Source organism: Etheostoma spectabile, chromosome 3, assembly GCF_008692095.1.
Source record: "Etheostoma spectabile isolate EspeVRDwgs_2016 chromosome 3, UIUC_Espe_1.0, whole genome shotgun sequence".
Taxonomy (NCBI): domain Eukaryota; kingdom Metazoa; phylum Chordata; class Actinopteri; order Perciformes; family Percidae; genus Etheostoma; species Etheostoma spectabile.
The window spans coordinates 21,776,335-21,796,141 of NC_045735.1; the positions used below are offsets into that span (position 1 = coordinate 21,776,335).

Below are 19,807 nucleotides of genomic sequence, written 5' to 3' on the forward strand. Positions count from 1 at the left end.
CAATTAAAATTTTGATGGCTTGGTATTCTATGCACTAAAAAAATATATAAAGGCTTCAGGCTGTCCTACACATTATTTTAGGCCTGATTTTATATGCAGCTTCATTTTATACAATATATGTAGTAGGGGGTCCCTGGTCATGCTCTGTTTCTGTCTCAGTTAAGGGGTCCACATTGAAGACCCCTGGTCTAAGTTATGGTTTAGGGGAACATTGCTACAGGACAGCAGAGTCAGTAAAGACAGTGGCGGCTCTCAGATGGCTGTAGGCACTGAGCTGCTACTTAGCTGTCCCTGAGCTGCAGGAATGGCTGGAGGACCACTGGAGAAATGATTATGCAGACACCAGTGGGCTGCTGGCTGCTCCCACTGGCAAAGCAATCACTGAGTTATTTGGGGGGGAATGAATTACTGAACATTTTGAGATTAGACCGCTTAATCCCTAAATGAATTGCTTGGGCGTTAATAGAGATTGTACCTACATTTGTGTCTAGTATCGTTTGTTATTTTTCTCTATCACCTGTCATTTCATGTTTGTTTTTTTTAGGTGTCCCATATGATTATGGATGTTATAGGACTGTGGAGGCAGGAAGTGTTTTTTGGGTAGCATAAAAAGTATTATCCTCTCCTCTGTAGTCGATCCAACTCGGTGCCTTCACACACGTCCTGTGGCTGCCTTTGATTTGCTGTGGTCCTGACCAAAGCTCAGCGCTGAGTTGTGTCGTTTCTGATTACCAAGAAGCTCAGATCTCTGCAGAAGTGGGCAAAACAAACAAAACAAACAAAAAAAAAAGCAGCAGAAACCGTAACGGGTAAGGAGTGTTGAAATAGAGGCTGCAGAGGATATGAGAATCCATGTTCAAAGAGGTGTATTGTTGCAATATGAATCAGTCAGAAAAGCCCGTGCCCTACAGGGATTCCCATCATCTCTCTCAGACCTTGATACCAGCTTGGAGACGGAGCTCTTTTAGCACGCCTGAGATTGGTGATTAGATTGAGCCCAGCAGAGGAGACACAAGTCCTCTCCTCCACACCGAGAGGAAAAGCAATGTTCCACAAGACTACACATTCATTACTCAAAATAAATCTCCATTTAACAAATGCCATATGCATAATTAGGCTATAGGAATAATTATAACTGTAATTAGTTTCTCCATGGGCCGACCTATGTAAATTGTGATTGACAACCGGCAAAAGCGGAGTGCATAAATCTGTCTTCAGAGACACACAGGCACACACTGCAACACAACAGCACGCATCTGAATACAGAGGAGACAAAGGGATTCAGGGCATTTGTGCCTGTAAACATGCCACCACCGCACATTCATAATCCATGTATACAAGACTGTACACAACCATTGTATGCGTTTGTATAAGGAATAAACAGTCAAAGAACGAATTAGATTACACAGTATATAAACTCAGTTGCAGGATATTAAAGTGCTTTCTGGGATCTGTGACCAGCTCGCAAGCAGCTGCCAGGTCGAAGCTGTGCACTTTGTTCTTCACGCTTCGCGCTATTTTACAGTCCCCGCAACCAAAGTCTGCCACCACCAGAGAGGAAGGTCTGGAGTAAATGACACAAGTGATGTGTTTACAATTATAGGACGTAAGAACTGAAAGGAGTAGCTCCCCTTTAAATGAAAGCAAAGTTACAATCAACACAGAACCGATGCAGATTTAAAGTGTTTTTTTTTCTGGGATTTGGGTTGTAACTTTGTGTCTCTGGTGCTTCCACACACATACAAACGAGGAAAAAAACTATCCATGCTGTTTTGAGTGAGATCCGGTTTCTGAATGTCCTCTGCCTTCAGGCTCCGGGTGAGCTGTTCAAACTCTGCACGGCTTTCTACGTCATTAGCCGAGACGTGGGCTGTTCCCCCACCCTGTACATATTCAAATATTTGTTCTTTTTACTTATTCGTATTATTATTTCATGTATATTGTATGTATGTATATTTTTCCTAGTATTTCATTTATATTTATATTTTGTGCTTTGTGACTGATTTTGCTGCTGTAACACAGGAATTTCCCATTTTTCTTGGGATCAATAAACATCTATCTATCTATCTATCTATCTATCTAACCATAGCACATGCTAGCGCTAGCATGCTAGCTCGTTCTCAATGGCAACACACTGCTACAAAACACACTAGTTCACCATAATCTCCAAAAGAACTACTTCCATGTCCCTGTTCTGCAGGGATTCTACAAGTGCCCCTTGTCTAGAAGAAGTCTCCCAGCTAATCCTGCCTTGTACTGACCAAAGCTGGAGAAAGAGTTATCTAGCTGATGTGATCTTACCTAGCTACTGAGCATGTGCAAAGATAGTATAGAAGTGAGATGTCTCACTCTGTAGATAAAACAGAGACCTAAACACACAAGGGGAAAACAGGATCTGCAGCAATGTGCGGTACAACAAAATATGTTTTTTGAAAATGTAACCATGTAAACTATTCTGGTACAACTGCAAAATACAATTATGAACCTGAAAATGAGCATAATATGGGCGCTTTAAGTACACCTACAAATACAGTCTATAACAACAGTCTACCTTTATGAAGTTGGTAATCTTCCCTTTTTGCTGAAGCGTTTGTCTTCTCCTATTGATGTAAATGAGTTGGGCAGAATGTTAGAAACTCGGTACAAATATTAAAAGTGGAGTATAACACAGCACAAACAAACCCACAGCCCCAAAAGGACCCTAAACAGAGGTAACAAAGCCATAAAACCCCGATGCATTAATGGATCATAAAGACAGATTCAACCAAGACTAAAGCTGTGTCCCAACTCCATACTACATACAGTAGGCCTACATACTTTAAGCTATACTTCATAGTAGAATATTGTTTCTGCAGTAAGTATTTAAGAAATCAACTTACTTACTGAAAACCGCAGCTTTACAATGCGCCTGTCTGTTAAACCAACATCAAAATGTCTTCAGTCTCCTCAGGTGTCCCTGGGACTTGTTTCATCACCATCAACAATTAGTTTCCACCTGAGAGCGGTTCCTCCGGTTCTTTGTGCATTGCATTGCATTGTGGGATAAGAGTGTTCATCAACAGTAGGCTTTTTTTATTTTCTTTTTTAGTAACAATACTGACTGTTTTGATTGCACATTTTAGGCAACACACTGCTACTAATGAAATGTATTTAGTTGAATGTTGTATTTTATTCCTCTTTTTATTAATATATTTACTGTTTATTCATAAGGTACTGGAATAATGTTACATATCCGATTGTTCACAGAAATGTCCTATTTTCAGTGGCTTTTTCATTTCTTTTGTATTACTGTATTTAATATGATGGCAGAAGGTGCAATATGTAGTGTATTTTTAGTTAATAGAATTGTTATTAATTATAACTTTAGCTTTGGTGATACATGTTCTGTCTTTGACTATTCAATGGCCCATGTTTATTAAAAGATAAGCACGCACGCACGCACGCACGCACGCACGCACGCACACACGCACGCACGCACGCACGCACGCACGCACGCACGCACGCACACGCACACGCACACGCACACGCACACACACACACACGCTAGGGCAGTGGACTTGGATACATTTCATCTATTCAAACTAAAGTCAATATGTCAGCTAGGACACACTAGGTCTCGGTCTATCTCTTCAAAAGGAAGCGATTATAGCCCGAGGCTTGATCTGTCGTGCTTCTCCAGGATCCCGGTGGCACGCTGGCAGTCCTGATATCGGTGTGGTTACATTGGAGCCAATTACTAGCAGTCTGCGGCAACTGTGGATTCCACTTGATGTGCAGCTTTCATCTCCAAAAGCCATCTCTTAGGAAACAATAACCAGCCCTGCCCATCCTTTTACACTCCCCAGGGGGAGGAGGGTGTAGGGGGGGGGGGGGGGGCAACACGACAGTGCTGATATGAACTGAACAGGTGACGGGATCATGCTCTGTGTGGCTGCTCTGTCAGTTCATATGGTAAGACCAGTGTCAGCAGCTTTAATGCATAGGCAAAAAGAGCCAGGCAGGTTGTGTGCGGCTTCTTTTGCATTTTAATGGAATGTCAGATAAAGCAATTGATAGAAACCAATAGGCTGGTTCGAGATGAGTCCGGTCTGCGCAGAATCGATCGCCGCCCATTGCATGCTGGTTAGATTTGTGTCCGACTTGATCCCTAATTGCTCTGACGTCATGCACACGTGGGCAACGATAACCTCACGAGATCGAGGCTGCTGCGGTTCTGAGACGCAGGCAGCGCAGTTGCTTTTCACCGACTGCTAGAAGCAGGCGGACCCAGGGCATGCTGGGAAATGCCGACCTCTCAGCTGATTTAACAGCTTTAACATTTTTCAGAAGACTCAACGTGACGTTTTACAGTATATACACTTTTTAAGGTTTTTGGAAATGGCTGGAAACTTTCCACTTTACAGGCGAGGATATTAAAAGACCACAAGAAAAACAGTTATGATATGTTCACATTTATTGTGCAGTGACTTTTATATACATACATTTTATACACCTAATTTACATGAACAGAAATAAATTAATCTGCTGTTTTTGAACTCATCTGGCTTTAGTGTTGCCACTGACTGGACACAGCAAACTTAAAAAAAAGAAAATAACTCCAAGTGACACATGAGTGACATGGCAGTAATATGAGTCAATGCAGTCATATTGTCATTAGTGTTATATATTACACACATAAAGAAGCAGTTGGTAAGAGTTTTAGTGTTAGTAATAACTTCTAAGACGTTAACGTCTAACAGGAATAAATGAATGTCAGGTTGGAAAAAGGCCAGTTTCAGAAATGGGTGAGGTCAGACAACAGCGTCACCCTTCTTCTCAAATAGCACTCCTTTAAGATCCATAGGTTTAGAATATGGATTTTGTATTCTGTGGCTATATTTTCTACAAGTACTAAACTTATCTAGCACTCTTTTGAGGACACTTCTGATTTCAGCCTTCCTCTAAACGTAAAAATAATATCAAATACAAAACATCTAGAATGATTAAAGGTTGTGAACAATTCAATGCAGATCGCAAGTGAATGACTTAAAATTATTTTTAAAAATGGCTTTATTTTAGACCATAGATCAATGGTTATGGTTAAACATTTACCACAGACAGTCTCACTGTAATATCAGTGCGATATAGTGGACACGTTTGTTTATTGAGAAATCACTGTTTCATAGATGTATTTTTGGACTTTTATTCAAAGTTATATTTGTTATGCATGTCTATACATTCCTTTTCACAATATGTGTTGTAATTTAGTTCTTACTTGTTGACCTTTTTTTTTTCTTTCTTTTTTTTTTTTAAATCGAGCGCCTGAGGATATCTAGTAGAAAGTTATCAATATCTCAACGTGGCCAAACAAAAGCCCTGTGGAGGTTGAAATTAGGGCTGGGCGATATATCGATGTATGGATATCGCGATATGAGACTGGATATCATCTTAGATTTTGGATATCGTAATATTGAAATATAATATATTACAGGCTGCATTACAGTAAAGTGGTGTCATTTTTTAACTTAACCAGATTGTTCTAGTTGATTATTTACCTTTACTCAACTAAGTCATTAAATCATTTCTGGTGATTATTTATCTAAAATCTCTGATTTATAAGTATAAATAACATTTTGTTAAAGCACCAATACTCAACCATACATCGTTGCAACATCGGCATTGAGGTATTTGGTCAAGGATAACGTGATATCTGATTTTCTCTACATCGCCCAGCCCTAGTTGAAATGACCAAATAATCTTACAAACTGTATCTTTAACATTAAAGATGACTATTACTATTGTGCTACATACAGTATTGATCACTGACAGACACAAAGATAAAATACAACTTGGCTAATTAGTGTTTTCTTTATCAAAAGTAAATCTAACCAACTACTGTGAATATCATCTTAATGGTGTATATTGTCATGTGTAGAAATGATAAAAACATACATTAACTGGAGCGTGAACCCACACGTGTCAAAGTGTGGCAAAGGGAAAAAATACAAATGAAAACCACATTAGAAATCGTCTCTAGGTTTCCCCCACATACAGTACACACACACACACTGTAAAACATCAAGCTGCTCTCATCTTTTCAGTCTGAAGGAACTGACAGGAAGCAAAACTTTCTACTGCTAGCTCATGAAAAACACGGACACTAACTAGAGTGACATGCCTATGATACACGAAACAACACATCAACTCCAGCCTCCTCTTACCATACAGAAACACGGAGAAAGAATTTACAGGATACACCGATGGGTCTTAAGCACTAAACTGCTGCAAGCAGCAAGAACTCTAAGCTATCCAAACATGCAGCTTGTGGTGAGTTTCTACAGTACTATTCAGTAGTTGTTGGCGGTAAACGGCTGTGTGAAAACCCAGAGTTAGTTTTTTTTATTTTTTTTATTACTATTATTTCTATTACAAGATAATGATTTTTAACATGGCTCTGTTGTTCCAATAGCCTCGCACCCAATCTAGCCAGACTCTCATTAAAGTGAACAAAGAAATCACAAAGGCAGCCGTCGTATCACCACACCATACAGGAACATCTGATTATTGCACACTAGCACTGAACTTGCAAATGTCCATGCAGAATGTATGAGGAACACACTACACTCAAATCAGTGGTTGCTCACTATGTGGCAGATGACCATACAGTTCTTTGGAAGACTAAAATACATTGTTTGGGAGGGACAAGGACATATAACTAGCTGGCACACTACTGTGGCGCCATACAGCGCTTGTTCTACAATCTAAAAAAGGTGGTGGAAAGAGTGGTGCAATGAGGTTTTAGAAAGTCAATGTTAGGATACGTGACACCAACTGACAACCACTGTGTTACATGATCTTAGAGAAACGCTGGGAGCGTTAAGGATGATAATTGCACCGAGGACGAAAAGGAAACAAGACCATTTCTGTGAGAGAATCTAGCAACCTCCTTTTCAAGCAAATTCTAGCATCTGCATGTAATTATATATGACATCCATATCCGACATTCATAGCATTGTTTCTGTTAAAACACAAAAATAGTTAAGACTCACAGAAAGAATCCCAGCAAAGAAAAGAGAGACAGATGCCTGGGTTTCACCTGTTTAGAGATGGAAGTTTAAAATTGTTGTATAAAGTAACAACCCCCCAAAAAAAGAAGAAATAAATGCAATCTTTTCACACACAATCTCCCTCCCCCCCAACAAACTACTCCACACACTAGACTAGGGACTAGACAAGTGAAACGATCGTAAGGCGAGACTGTGGCAGAAGGATGCGAGAGGGAGAAGTGACAGAGAAGGGGGTGTGGTGATGGACCTTGTGTGTAATGGACTGTGGATCATCTTCACTCAAACTCAAGGGGATTGGGAGCCAGACCTGTAGCTCTTAAAGCTGCCCAGCAGACTCTGCACCCCCTTCTTGACCCGTCGAGCCACAGAGTCAGCAGGGGGTGTGGGCAGGCAGGAGGACAGGCTGGGCGGACGTGCATCCAAACATTTCTGGTAACGAAGCTATGAAAAGAAAACACACGCAGCATGAGTGGTGTATTACAGACACTAGACACTCAAAACACTGGCCTATTAACGACGACGATGATTGACATTTATGCCAAATTAGTCTCAACTTTGGGACTTGCCAGAATTAAAGCTTATGATGTAATAATGTGTAAGTCATTTACGTCTGCACCTCATCTCTACCTCTCTCCACCTGTACCGTTCTCATCCCATGTATTTGTTTACAACTCACCATGCAGGCCGCCTGCACAGCCTCGCTCAGACTCGCTGCGTTGGGTTCGCACCAAAACATGTGACAGGTGTAATCTCCGGGACCCTCCGCCATGATGAAAGCAAAGGCGTGGACGTCCCGTCCCACACCCATGAAAGACAGGAAACGCACCCTGCACTCTGACAGCACCTCCTCAGTCTGGGTGATGGAAAAAGAAATGACAGTAAAATAATGACGGGTACTTTGAAAAATACAGTCCTCATTCTCAGGGGATAAAAAGTAGTTATCTGTGTGGTATATGTTCAACTGTTAGGAAATAGTTTGTTAATTGTTCAGAGAAGACTACGGACATGTTTTATTGGTTTTGTTTGTTTATTTATGAACTTGACTGTCATCTTCTGAGACCGAAACTAGATGGCAAGTTTATGTCCAATTGACTATAAGTTATTGTAACATTATAATTTGTGTTGTTAATAAATGTTTTAAAATTTGACAAAGTAGTGCAGTAAATCGCAAACAAAGGTCAGATGTATTGCATAAATGTCTAGTCTAAAAATTCCATTGCAACCTTTGCTTAAAAAAACTAATAATGTGAAAATCAAGATTTTAATCAAATCGTGACCTTAGAATGGAACATATATTAGAATGGAGGATTTGGAGAGTTGTAACACTCCTGATGTTGAGTGTGCTGTCCGTTACCTGTTTTGAAAGTATTGTGAGGGTGGCTGGTGCAATATTCACTGAGACAGGAGTCCAGGCATATTTATCTTTGCCATTAATTGCTGCCTCAAGCGTGTCATTGATTATATCCATACCTGGAAAAATGAGAAACACACAAGCACATTATGCAATACATTAACTTTACCAAAGTCATAAGTACAATCAGGAAACAAAAAAGAATGCTTAAGGTTTCAAGGCACAACCAGCCAAAGAAATGACATAGACCATTATATATTTGAAAGGGTTTTCTTACCAACTGGCTTGGCCACTGCCTCACAACCAAGGTAATAAACTTGGAAGCGCTGGAAGGGTTCATTTTTCGGAGCAGGAAACTCTGTTGAGAAAGAAGAGAGATTTAAGTGATCCGTTTCCACAGTTATAAGGATATTTAAAGTGTGAAAGTCCCTGAAGGTACTCTGCTTTACCTTCAATGGGGATGGCCACAGGGTTACCCGGGTCAGAGCTGAGCCTGCTCACCCCTGGCTTGGTCGCCTTTCTCTCCATCATTATCTAGAGTCAAATAAAGAGGAAGGAAATATGTGAATTTACAAGTAAGAATGTCATGGTTGATTATAAACTCAAAATACTGCATGGAATTCATAATGGGAAGAAAAAAAAAAAAACGTAAATCCAATTATGGCTGACCTTTGAACACATCTCATGTAAGCTGGTGGCTATGTTCTTGGCAGGCGAGTCACAGCGGAAAACATGACACTTCAGAACTTGAGTCAGGTTGTCTCGGGCCACATAAGCAAAATCCCTGCAGGTGAAATCAAATGGAAAAGGCCACATTTACATAAAGGATGAATACAGCATAGCAGTGTGAGTTTGAACAAATAAACACATAAAGCGCACACACATACACAACAGCACAAAACTATAATTTTATAAAGTCTTAGTATTCGTTACCTTTCCCTGTAAATGATGGAAAATGCAGCATGAAAGAAAAAACACCATTGTTAGAACACAGTGAGCCAGGAAGCAGGCAGAAACAGTCAGTTATCTTTGTCAACAATGCTCTGAACCATCCAGCAGAGGGCAGCAGCGTACAATTAAAGCACACAGAGTGCAATGTGCTTGTCATGGCACATTTCTGTAGGAATGGCAAGCCTTAGAGGCGGTACATTTTTTTTTTTTTTTTTTAAACGGGAGTCAACCATTTAATGCAACAGGATAATGGCAGAACATTCAAATGTGTGAGAAAAAAGGCAGCCTGTCCCATTTGACAAGCATTGCCTGAAGCTAAAATTGAATTTAACTTAAGGTGTAAATTAGCCATAATGCATCTATTTCGTGAAAATTCTGACAATTTAGTTAATTGTTAACAGATCTACTGTGATTATGTTTTCACTGAGCACATCCACACAAATTAAAAATGTGAAGTAGAACATGAACAAAAAGGGATTTTTTTCCCCCCTTCCTCCCTCCCGTTATTCAAAACAGTACAATCATAACTAAATGATTAAACAAAGCTTTGTAAAGCATGGGTTGTTTAAAGCAAATGTAAGAAGGTAGTGAGTACAAATCATGTGTGGTTCTGCCATCTTCATGTTGATCTTGTAGTGTGGGCACTGACCTGCCGTTGTCTCTGCCAACACCCCAAACACGGATGCTGCCAATGGGCTGAGCATGAAGCAGAGTCTGGCCCAGTGGGTCGATCAAGTTCATAGTGTCATTCTTCAGGACCATCAGCATGTCCTTACCCTGTCACAACACACACATTCTTAGTATCAGCAGCCTGACTTAGACACATTTCAACTATCACAATCATTTGTGAACTGCTGTAAAGCTACAGGTAAGAAATCTATGCATGCATTAGTATACTTTCAGCTGTTACGATTTGAGGCAGTTTGCTACAATTCCAATATAATTTTAGCCATGGAAACTTGTCTTAACAGCTAAAATAAACATGAAAATGTATTCAGGCCTTCCCGATGGATGAATTAAATTAATCAATCACTTTGGTTAGCAATAATCACCAAGTACAACTACGCTCAAAGATATTAGAGTGTGGTTTATTTACAGTTTTTAACATCAAAGTGGACACAACAGGAATTGTCGTGTGTCATTGTCTGTGTGAATCCGTAAAATCCCCTCACCTCTCCCCAGATACCGGCAGTGTCATGAAGGTTGTGTTTGTGATAAGAGAGCTGCCTGATGCAGTTGTTGACAGCAACACTGCTCTTGCCGGGAACCATGTCCTCCTCCGACATCTCTACCCAGCCCAGGGAACGCACTGCAAAACACTGACAGTACAAATATATGCAGCACATTAGTACAATACAGGACAACACAGGGAAGGTGAAGAACAATTTAGTTAGGACAGGGTGGAAATCGGTGGTGTGTTGGATGGTCTACAGCAGGGGTCTTCAACATGTTTTAAGCCAAGGACCTAAAGACTTTATACATAACTTTTTTTACATAGAACACATAAGCTTTTCAGATAGCCTAATAATTGTTTGCATGATTTTTTAAATCATGTTTTAATGTTAAAGTGTCCATATTATGAAAAAAAAAAACACCTTTTGGGGATTTGGGGTGTTTTTTGTGTCTCTGGTGCTTCCACACACAAACTTGGAAAAAAAAAAAAAACTACCCATGCTATTTTGAGTGAGATACGGTTTCTGAATGTCCTCTGTCTTCAGTCTCTGGGTGAGCCGTTTAAAATCTGCACGGCTTTCTACGTCACTAGCCGAGACGGCTAACCGTAGCACATGCTAGTGCTAGCATGCTAGCTCGTTCTCAATGGCAAAACACTGCTACAACACACACTAGTTCACCATAATCTCCAAAAGAACTACGTCCATGTCCCTGTTCTGCAGGTATTTTACAAGTGGCCCTCGTCTAGAAGAAGTCTCCCAGCTAACCCTGCCTTGGACTGACCAAAGCTGGAGAAAGAGTTATCTAGCTGATGTGATCTTACCGAGCTACTGAGCATGTGCGACTCCCAACAAAGATAGAATAGAAGTGAGATGTCTCACTCTGTAGCCAAAGAGGATCTGCAGCAATGTGCAACAAAAATATGGTGTTTTTTGAAAATGAAACCCTGCAAACCTATTCTGGTACAACCTCGAAATACTGTTATGAACCTGAAAATGAGCAGAATATGGGCACTTTAAACATGAATCCTTAGGAAACTTAGCTGTATCTTTGAATGGCCTTAGTGACTTGACAAGAGGCCAGTAAGCAGTGGGGATTTATATTTGCTAATATATGTTCAATTAATCTTAAGCCTTTTAAAAAATTTTGAAAACACAAAAAAATAATAAATTGGATTGGATAAATCCCTGTGGAAATATGTCACACTTTGTATATGATCAATCCTAAATGTTCCAGAACAGTTTACAGCCTCAAACAGTGCAGTGCCCAAGAACCAGTTCTGAGGGCAGCCTTTTGCCTCAACAGCTATGACATTATTCTTCATCCTCAATCTGGTAATGAGACTCTGTCAACATATTGGAGTGATCCCACATAAAACGCTGATTTACCTTAGTCTCTAAATCTGTGCAGAGTGGAGCAAGCTTCTCTTCTTCCTCAGACTGGGAGCAATTGTAACTACAATGTGAGAGAGAGAGAGAGAGAGAGAGAGAGAGAGAGAGAGAGAGAGAGAGAGAGATGAGGATAAGCAACAGAAAGTGAATAAAAACAGGTGACAATGTACTAAATCAGGGGTCTTCAACGTTTTCCAGGCCAAGGACCCCCAAACTGATGGCGAGATGGAGCGGGGACCCCCTAATTATATATATTGTATAAAATTGTGTTATATCAAACTGGTCCTACAGTGCCATGTGTGCATTGATGACTGAAAGACATCTTCTGCCTCCATTTATCTGTTTACTACAGTGTGTTAAATTCATGTTAATGTGTATTTAAAGACATTTCAATTAGTGGAAAAAATTGCAGGGGGGGGGGAATATAAAAAAAAAGTCTAATCAACCAAAACTTTTGCGACCCCCATGCAGTACCTCCGCGGACCCCCTGTTGAAGACCCCTGTACTAAATACTAACTAATCACAACGCTTTAACAGTACACACTTGAGGTTGATAGATGCATAGCGTAGAGTGGCCCCTTCAAACTCCTTCAGACTTTGATCAGATGGAACCTCTCCCTCCTCCTGAAGACACAGCCAAGAAGAAAAACAATTAACAATGGAAATGTTCCCTTATTCAGTTATGTGAACTTGACAGACAAGCCAATCCAAAAGCCAAAATGGGAAATGATGTACAAACCCATCTTCCATGTACTTCAAGTACACCAAATCACTATACTTTGCCACAACTTACGTTCCACAGTTCCCCTTCACCAACTCCTTCATCTGTGCTGGAAAGGTGAGCCCAGGATTCCTGGCAAATGTAAAAAAACAGATATTAGTGTCTACAGACTCACCTGCCATTTGCCTTTATCCAAGCAAAAATGTTGCCTTACCTCAGTCTCCTCACAAGGTGTAGTCTCCAGGGACATAGTCGAGGACATCATGGAGTCACCAACTTTACCCAGGGGTGAAGGAGGCTCCCACTGGGTGGTGCCTGTGGGGATGTGCCAGTAGTATGTGCCTGATGTATCTCGCACCCTCATCCATCCTGAAGGCAGGTCTGTGTCGGTCTCAAAGGCACTGGAATCCCAAAAGGACTCTGAAAGGCAGGGAGCAAAGGAGAAACACACAAACGGAAAATTGTTTAGTGTCTGGTAAAAAAAAAAAGAAAACACAAGAAAAAAAAAACATAAGGACAAAACAAAGATTCTGTAAAATATGTAGTCAGCAGTAAAATAGTTGATTCTTAAAAGTGGCTAGATATAGTACCTGACAATAAGATAAATTAATAAATTAAAGCGCCCATATTATGCTCATTTTCAGGTTCATAATTGTATTTTGAGGTTGTACCAGAATAGCTTTACATGTTTGTTTGTTTGCTTTTTAAAACACCATATTTTAGTTGTAGTGCACATTGCTGCAGCTCCTCTTTTCATCATGTGTGTTGAGCTCTCTTTAGCTACAGAGTGAGACATCTCACTTCTGTTGCATCTTTGTTGTGAGTCGCACATGCACAATATCAAGATAAAGACTACTATTCAGTCAGAAGCAGAGTATGAGGGCATGCCCTGACAGTACCTAGATAAGGACTACTAGCCAGACAGAAGCAGAGTATGAGGGCGTGCCCTGACAGTACCTAGGTAAGGACTACTAGCCAGTCAGAAGCAGAGTATGAGGGCGTGCCCTGACAGTCCCTAGGCAAGGACTACTATTCAGTCAGAAGCAGAGTATGAGGGCGTGCCCTGACAGTACCTAGATAAGGACTACTAGCCAGGCAGAAGCAGAGTATGAGGGCGTGCCCTGACAGTACCTAGGTAAGGACTACTAGCCAGTCAGAAGCAGAGTATGAGGGCGTGCCCTGACAGTCCCTAGGCAAGGACTACTAGCCAGTCAGAAGCAGAGTATGAGGGCGTGCCCTGACAGTCCCTAGGCAAGGACTACTAGCCAGTCAGAAGCAGAGTATGAAGGCGTGCCACGCTAGCAGCTAGCCGAGCATTACAAAGTGACACACGTTCGTCTCTGAAGTAAAGGCTGGACTACAACGGAGCTGTTTGGAGCAGTTGGTGAACTGTGTTCTCCGTTGGAGATGTTAAGTCCCTTTGGGGTGGACTTTGGGCTTTTTCACTTTGTAAACCTATTACACGCACAAAAAAAGATATATAACACCATAAAGGTAAGGAGGAAAGCCAAAAAGCATAACATGAGCACTTTAACAACCAACAGCACAGCTGTCTCTTGTTAATTGCATGCATCGTGAGTGTTTTGACTTTAACAACAATACTAAATAGTAGTATAATACTGATGCAATTAGATTATTACTATACTTTTACTATATTTAGCTACTATAATATTACTGAACACTGATACTGGTAAAATGAGACTGCACTGACATCACCAACCAAAATATCTGACCTGACTCTCCAAATTACATTGCACAAAAACAGACCATGGAAATTGTCTCCAATGCATAGATTTAAGCCTTTCACTCCCCTCAACCACAAGATTATTATAATGATTATATATTAGTTGGAAAACATTAGATATTTAGCTTTAATTTGTTCTGTGAGCAGTTAATGACTAAAAAAAACAATATGGATACAGATTGTTTTGTATTTCAGTCCAAAACCAACTGAAAGTCTTTAAACTGAAAGAAAAGGGTGCAATTTATGAATACAACTATTTCACAACAAGTACGGTATAAATTTTTTTTTTAAAAAAAGTGAAACTTCCAAACATGCCTGCTTTTATTGGTAACACTTTACTTTGGCTCACCCTAGTTAGCACTTAGAAGTAGTATATGAACATTTGATAAATGGTTTCTAACACATATAATGATTTCATAAGCCGATATAAGAACATCTAAAGTATTTTTAGTAATGTACAGTCAGCAAATTATAAGTCCTCCTGGCAAGTTGATAGTTGATAATATTCCAAATTTCTTTTTGTTGCCATTCATTAAGCCTTGTTTTTCACCAGACTCAACTTATGGGTGCTTCACTACAGGAGGATTACAGTTCCCAAGTACATTCATAATAACACTTAGTACATTATAGTGTGTTTTAACTCTTTTAAATTATTATATATACTAATAGCTGCTAAAATTGGGGTTAAGTGTTGCCCTGCTATCCAATCCAAACTCTTTTAAATATTTATATATTCTAATAAATGCTAACATTGGGGTTAAGTGTTGCCCTGTTATCCAATCCAAACTCTTTTAAATATTTATATATACTAATAAATGCTAAAACTGGGGTTAAGTGTTGCTCTGTTATCCAATCTTCAATTCATCTACTGGATTGTCAGTGTATAACTGAGACTAATAAGAGCTCATATACCAAAGTTTACACCATTTTTTTTCCATCTGTAATGGCATGTTGTTTCCATGCATCTTGTTGTCTGTGCAAGCAGACACCCACCCACTGCTCTTTTAGGCATGTCACATGTTGCACTATGACATAAATGTTTGGCTTCCAACTCCATGCCCTTCCATTTACCTCTGTTGCCATTTGGAGAGCTGTCAGCTGGGTTGTCCTGAGACAGTGCAGGCCAGGTGGACTCTTCATCATTTGGTGTCCCATTCATGTTGGAGAACAGGAGGCAGGCATTTCTCCCCACAACACTGCCCTCTCTCTGAGACTCCACATTACTCTGTTCTTCTGCCACCACCTCTCCGCTGGTATCACCTGATGTTTGTTCTTCTTCTTCCTCCTCCTCCTCCTCCTCTGAGGTCTTTTCCTTATCTTTGTCATCTTCTTCTCTCTCTTTATCTTTCTCTTCTGTAGACTCCAGAGTGTCGATAAGTAGCGGCTCATTGAGGATGTTCTTGGACTCCTCCTGACTAAGACCAGGGGTCATTACTATTTTGGGAGACTTGGTGTGCTCCTCGTTTCCCTGTTGTTCTTCCTGAGTGCTGTTCTGGAGAGGGAAGTCATCCTTGTTCCCATTTTGGCTGATATTGCAGTTATGGTCCTGGTCCTGTTGGTTCTCTGTTACTTTCCGCAGCTGGTTCTGGCCTTCTTTCACCCACTTAGCATTGTTTCCAGTGGACTCCTGGTCGCACCAGTGACTGCTGTCATTCAGCTTGTTTTTTAGCTCTTCATCTTGTTTTTGTTTGTTCACAACATAAGGCATATCTTCATCATCACGGCCACCCATGTTCACTTTCCATGTACGTTAACTGCGCTGATGGAGGAAGAGGGTGAGATGTTTTAGCATTACCGTTAGCATGCTAGCAAACAGGCAAGCAATAAACAAAATGGTGAGATTCAGAAAGAGTTTCTCAAAAGTGTTTGAGAAAATAGATTGTGGCTGCTTGCTACTAATAGGTTCAGAAGCATTAACCTTGTCAATCGCTAAAATGTGCTAACGCTAGCTAGTAACATTGGAAGCTAGCTACAATGTTAGCTAGAAACATTGGCAGTAAAAGCAACTAGCTAGCAACATTTCAATCTGGAGATGGAAGTATGTTTCGTGTACGTCTATTCTGGGTTGGCCATTACTGCATTTACTTTCACTGTTGGATTTTGCTGGCGAATATGAAACATGCTTCAGCAGCTGCACTTTCCATTTGCCAACACGACGTAAGGAATTGAGTTCAGTGCATCGTTTTAGATTCAGACAGATGATTGTTAACTAACATCCTGTTTTAGAAGCAGACTGCGTACTGAAATACACTGATATTAATCGGATGCCATCGCCACAGCTGGAAATAACGGAATCCATCCGCCATCACGACCGTCGTCATCTTGGCTAGGCTAATATTAGCTTCTCAGTTAGCTAGCTAACGTTTACAAACAGGAAAATCGAAGCAAAGCGGTGACAGTGATTTATCATCCTCATGTTAAAATGTTGTACTTACCAGCTCCACTAAAGCCCCTGTTTTCGAAATATGCTGAACTGTGCGAGCTAGCTACATATTTCCATCAATCGCGAGGGCTTACTTCGTTTCTAGGTGGTGTTTTCTGTCAGTGGGCTTGACTAGTGATGGAGGGCGAACCTGCGTCACGGATTAACGTCACGGCCCGAGCCCTCTGGTGCCACTCTGGCACAAAGCAGGAGGAGAACTTCATGAAATAAAATCAACTTTTTCAGACTGTGTTTGGACATCTGGTGCTGCATATTTATAGCATAATCGATAAAGCATATTATATCTTTCTTGCCAACAGCAATATCTAAAATGTATGATACTGCATAGGCATGAAACAAGAGGTGGAAAGAGTACATTTACTAGAGTAACGTTACTTCAAGTTCGGAGTAACTTGAGTATTTCCATTTGATGGCAGACTACTTTATACTTCTATACTCCATTTCAGAGGGAACTATTGTACTTTTTACATCTTATATTACTACTTTCTAGATTATTAATGAATCAACTTATATATTATGAAATATAAAGCAAGTAAAATAAGCTCCACACCTGGTCCAGCTCCAACATTAAAGTGAAACAATCTCACAAATTATAATCCATTGTACTTTATATTCGGAAATGGGCCATTCTGCATAATAAGTACTTTGATAGGCTACTTTAAGTAAAGGTTGATGCTACTTTTACTTATATAAGATTTTGAATTCAGGACTTTTACTTGTGAAAGTGTTTCGGCACTGTATTACTACTTTTAAGCTCTAAGTACTTCTTCCACAACTGCATGGAACAAATGGCCACATGAACCTGAGCCTATTTATATGGCTACTACTACTATTTAAAAAGCACCCTTAAATGTCCCACGGCATGAAAATTTCACTTTATGAGTTTCTTTTTAACATTAGGCTAATACGCGTTCCCCCAGCCTGCCTATGGCCCCCCAGTGGCTAGAAATGGTGATAGGTCTAAACCGAGCCCTGGGTATCCTGCTCTGCCTTTGAGAAAATGAAAGCTCAGAGTGGCCAATCTGGAACTTGCCCCTTATGAGGTCATAATGGGCAAGATAGCCTCCCCTTTCTCTGCTTTGCCTGCCAAGAGAACCCATGAGAGAAACATCATGGCTTTCAAATGAGCAAAGTGGCAGTTGTTCAAGGCCGCACCCCCAGCCTCAACCTTGCCCCCCCCTCTCTCCTCGTCAAAAGCTACAGACACAGATATGGCACATACTAAGGAAAGCTCATTGTGGGACTGGCTCTAGTGACTGTAATTCTGCACCAAGGCTGAATTTTGGAAAAGAGACTTCAGATATGGTATTAGGGGACCACTAAGGTCTATATAAAAGCATCCAAAGAGCACCAGGTCATGGGACCTTTAATGAAGTGTAAAACAGCTTTAATAATGGTTACAAAAAAGTTTACCAATGGTTTATTGATAAGTAAATATTAATAATGAAAAACTTTTAGGTAGACAGGTTGTGGAAAATCCTTTCCGCTTGTGTTCATCTTTTAACAGCAAGACACGTGCTTAGTTTTTAGCCAACTTTAATGGACCATTTAATATCGGACCCTCTGGAAAACAGCTGCAGGGCAGGGACCAGAATCCTTTAGCTTTAACTATTCATTTACATTTCAAAACTTTTACTAACTGCTTATATATGTATAAAACAATAGATTATGACTCAGCAGCTATAGAGATTTTACACAACCTGGCAGCCGGAAATGATACATTTTACCTTCATATCATTTGTTTAATTCTACACTCTTTCTCAAGGGTTATTAGAAAGTGGAACCAAAATATTTTACAATATTTAACATTTATATATATATATATATATATATATATATATATATATATATATATATATTCATCAAAAACTATGATGTTTAAAGTTAGTTTGGAATTCTTTCTTTATGACTGATTTAATAACAAACATACTTAACACATACAAAAGAAGAAATTAAAACATTTATGTATGAAATATTAAGCCAATATTATAAAACTTAAACAACTAGAACTAAAATTTAAAATTTGGCAAAAACAAAAAACTGATGCTCTACTATTTCAATATTAGAACTACAAACACAATACTGATTGTGGTTTAAATTCAACCTCATCGATTACAGGGATCATTTTAATTACCTTTCTAAAAATGTAGGTGGAAAAGAAGATATTTACTTCTTAATTAACTAGATTGTTTAATTTTGAGCATAGGCTGACAAATATTCAATATTTCTTCCATCAAATTACTGACACACCTCTTCGTCCCCTTTATAATCAAGCATATAATAAAAATAAAGGGAGACTTGGCATACAGCCCGATCCGGTTGGGGAGAGTTCTAGCCTGACCAGGCTCCTCTCTTTATCCTGTCTCTCTTGGTTATGCTTTGATAAAGCTTATAGTTAGGGCATAAAATTGAATATTGTTAGGGAGTGAGGAGTCGCAGCGTCCGCCTAACCCGGCCCACCTGCTTCTCGTCATAGTTGTCAGATTTATCTATCATATAATCAAGCATATAATAAAACTAAAGGGAGACTGGGCATACAGCCCGATCCGGTTGGGGAGAGTTCTAGCCCGACCAGGCTCCTCTCTTTACCCTGTCTCTCTTGGTTTTCCTGTAATAGTTTTAGACAGCTGGGGACTTCCTTTGACACACTGAGTTCCTCTCTCCTCTATCTTCCTATTTTTTCATTTATGTGCATCCATGTCCCAGAAATGCTTGTTACTAACCTAGCTCTGGGGAGTCATTCCCCGGAGTCCTTATGTTCTTTTTTCCCCAGCATGTTCTCTCGGATCAGGGATGCTCCAAAATCATGGTAGCAGCTGTCGCCATGGTCCCGCTACACGTTCTGCGGCGCCAGGTTCATCTGCTACACTCTGCGGTGCCCAGCTACGTCCTGCTGTACCTTGTAATGCCGCACAGTGCCCTGCTATGCCATGAACTACTACAAAGAACTGCTACAAACTACTATTTTTTCTATTTTTGTTATTTCC

At 40.1% G+C, this 19,807-nt stretch overlaps 1 protein-coding gene across 3 annotated transcripts; it reads right to left on the bottom strand.

Annotated features, from left to right (window-relative positions):
- Positions 1-4,435: 4,435 nt before the first annotated feature.
- apbb1 (amyloid beta (A4) precursor protein-binding, family B, member 1 (Fe65)) lies at positions 4,436-16,996 on the bottom strand. Of its 3 annotated transcripts, none has more exons than XM_032502560.1 (15): positions 16,813-16,996; positions 15,449-16,136; positions 12,848-13,053; positions 12,706-12,765; positions 12,457-12,536; positions 11,910-11,976; positions 10,521-10,667; positions 9,998-10,125; positions 9,331-9,336; positions 9,067-9,181; positions 8,847-8,931; positions 8,675-8,755; positions 8,401-8,516; positions 7,723-7,899; positions 4,436-7,487 (listed from the first exon to the last, which is right to left on the bottom strand). In XM_032502560.1, exons 2-15 carry the CDS (start codon positions 16,107-16,109, stop codon positions 7,332-7,334), a joined length of 2,085 nt encoding a protein of 694 aa, XP_032358451.1. In that variant the 5' UTR covers positions 16,110-16,136; positions 16,813-16,996; the 3' UTR covers positions 4,436-7,331. The 3 variants fall into 3 exon arrangements, with proteins under 3 accessions (XP_032358451.1, XP_032358459.1, XP_032358468.1); XM_032502568.1 differs by having other exon boundaries at positions 16,895-16,972; XM_032502577.1 differs by lacking the exon at positions 9,331-9,336.
- Positions 16,997-19,807: the final 2,811 nt, after the last annotated feature.

What these genes read in the sequence shown, in the direction of transcription:
- apbb1 (XM_032502560.1), bottom strand. Translation starts at nt 16,109, where the DNA reads ATGGGTGGCCGTGATGATGAAGATATGCCTTATGTTGTGAACAAACAA. An exon ending in TACATGAGATGTGTTCAAAG is followed by an intron (nt 8,932 to 9,066) that starts GTCAGCCATAAT and finishes ATTTGACTCTAG; the next exon opens with ATAATGATGGAGAGAAAGGC. An exon ending in CTGTGCAGGCGGCCTGCATG is followed by an intron (nt 7,488 to 7,722) that starts GTGAGTTGTAAA and finishes TTCTTTTCATAG; the next exon opens with CTTCGTTACCAGAAATGTTT.